Source organism: Penicillium arizonense (assembly GCF_001773325.1).
Source record: "Penicillium arizonense strain CBS 141311 chromosome Unknown PENARI_contig320, whole genome shotgun sequence".
NCBI classification, from domain to species: domain Eukaryota; kingdom Fungi; phylum Ascomycota; class Eurotiomycetes; order Eurotiales; family Aspergillaceae; genus Penicillium; species Penicillium arizonense.
The window spans coordinates 1-1,707 of record NW_019173597.1 but is presented as its reverse complement, the minus strand read 5'-3'; the positions used below and the strand labels follow the sequence as shown (position 1 = coordinate 1,707).

At 49.6% G+C, this 1,707-nt stretch overlaps 1 protein-coding gene across 1 annotated transcript; it reads right to left on the bottom strand.

Annotated features, from left to right (window-relative positions):
* Nucleotides 1-746: 746 nt before the first annotated feature.
* Nucleotides 747-1,394, bottom strand: PENARI_c320G04513 (C2H2-type zinc finger protein; the record flags this gene model as incomplete). The annotated part of the gene is made up of 1 exon (XM_022638288.1): nt 747-1,394. A coding segment is annotated over one exon (648 nt), but the record flags the coding sequence as incomplete, so codon positions are not given.
* Between the last annotated feature and the right edge of the window lie 313 nt (nt 1,395-1,707).

The window sequence follows — 1,707 nt, the reverse complement described above, 5'->3', positions numbered from 1 at the left end:
AGGACTCTAGCCAGATTGCGTGAAGGTCGATATCGAAGTCGATATCTAGTCTGTTGTGAGCACAGGCACGCGGTGAAATAAAGTTATACGAACCATCTTGACCGAATTTGTCCATCTGTTTCAAAACTTTCCTGGTGTAGTCGTCGTGGGGGAAGTGGCAGCAGCGTTTGAACTGGCAGTGAAGGGTTGCTGGAGGTTTATAATGGCGGAGGCCAATTATTCTTTCAATGTGGCAGACAGAGGACCAGTAAATCAGATGTTAATCGATCAAGGAAAGAGAATCGACTAATGTACTAAATTTTCGCGAAGCGTTGATCTTTCACCAGGATGAACGAAACGTCACCGTCGGCCGTATGGCCGCTTCACCGGGTTTTCATCAACGTTGAGATATCCTCGGTGAGATATACCCGTCTACCATCCCACAACACCGGCGCTTATATGCACTGCAGGGAGAGATCTCTTTCATCTAACAGCCATCTCTTCACCCTTGAAGCTGTCGTTGAGCTTCCTTTTTCGCGTCTTCCAGGGAAATTTGGTGAACTCCCATTCTCATAGGCATCAAGCAAGAGCCGAGAAGCTTTATTGTTAACAGGGACGTGGTATTGTACCGTAGAACTGGCCTTAACTACATCGGAAGGAGACAAGCCGAGATGATGGGGATCTACTCAGGCTACTTAGTTTCGTTCGTTTGTTATCTGAAAGAATCTGACATGGATTTTCATTATTGCACAAATTCATAGTTACCGAAGCTTAGCTTCAGATAGGGCGCTAGTAGGTGCTGAGAATCTGAGTGGGCGCCCGTCAAACGACAGCTGGCCACGGAAATCTGGATCGTAGTCGGGGCTCGTCTCATCGAGGGTAGCGACATAACGGTTGCGACCACCGGGTCTCGCATGTGTCTTCGCACAATGGACCTTGAGGTTGTCGCGGCGTGAAAAGGCATGGTGACATCCAGGCACCCAGCAGACGTAGGGCTTTTCCTTCGAGTGACTCCTCGTATGGCGCTCGAGGTGGTCCAGACGCTTGAAGCCCATTCTGCAGCCAATGATGTTGCATTTGAATTTTCGCTTGTGCAAATCAATTTCCTGGTCCTTGACTTCCGGTTTATGATCAGGCTGCTTGTCATAAACATGACAGTCAGGCAGTGAAAGATCGTCTACGCACGCGCTCTTGTCAAGGACTATCTGGGAATGCCCTGGTGGTTGATCAAGAAACCAAGGGGGGATACCGGTATCAGCGGGGATAGAACAGACTTCAGCAGCGGCGCCAAGATGTGCTGTAAAATTTAAGGGCTCAGGAGTAGTTGTCAAAGTATTTGGAAAAACCAGCGCGGGGCTGATAGTCTGCATTGTCGAGAAATCAGCCCCCGGCAGCCGTTCAGTTACATTGGACATTGGGATCGAGTCAATTCGTCGCAACTGACAAAGCCTCAATGGTGGCGGGCAAAGTATGGAGGTCGATTCAAGGGAATGGTCTGCTTCCTGAGAAAGATAGAGGTTGAGAATGCCATGGTTCCTGAGCGGGATCGGTGTATTATGAGGAGAAGCCGGGGAACAGTAGTAGACCTGGATGACTCCATGCTCTACCCGATTTCCACATTGCAGCGAAGCAGCATCAGTGTGGTTAGCCTTCCATATGCTGTCATCGAGGTTGGACCAGCTTGGCAGGACCTGTGAGTCCAGATAATGGAAAGGGTTTGTCGCTGCG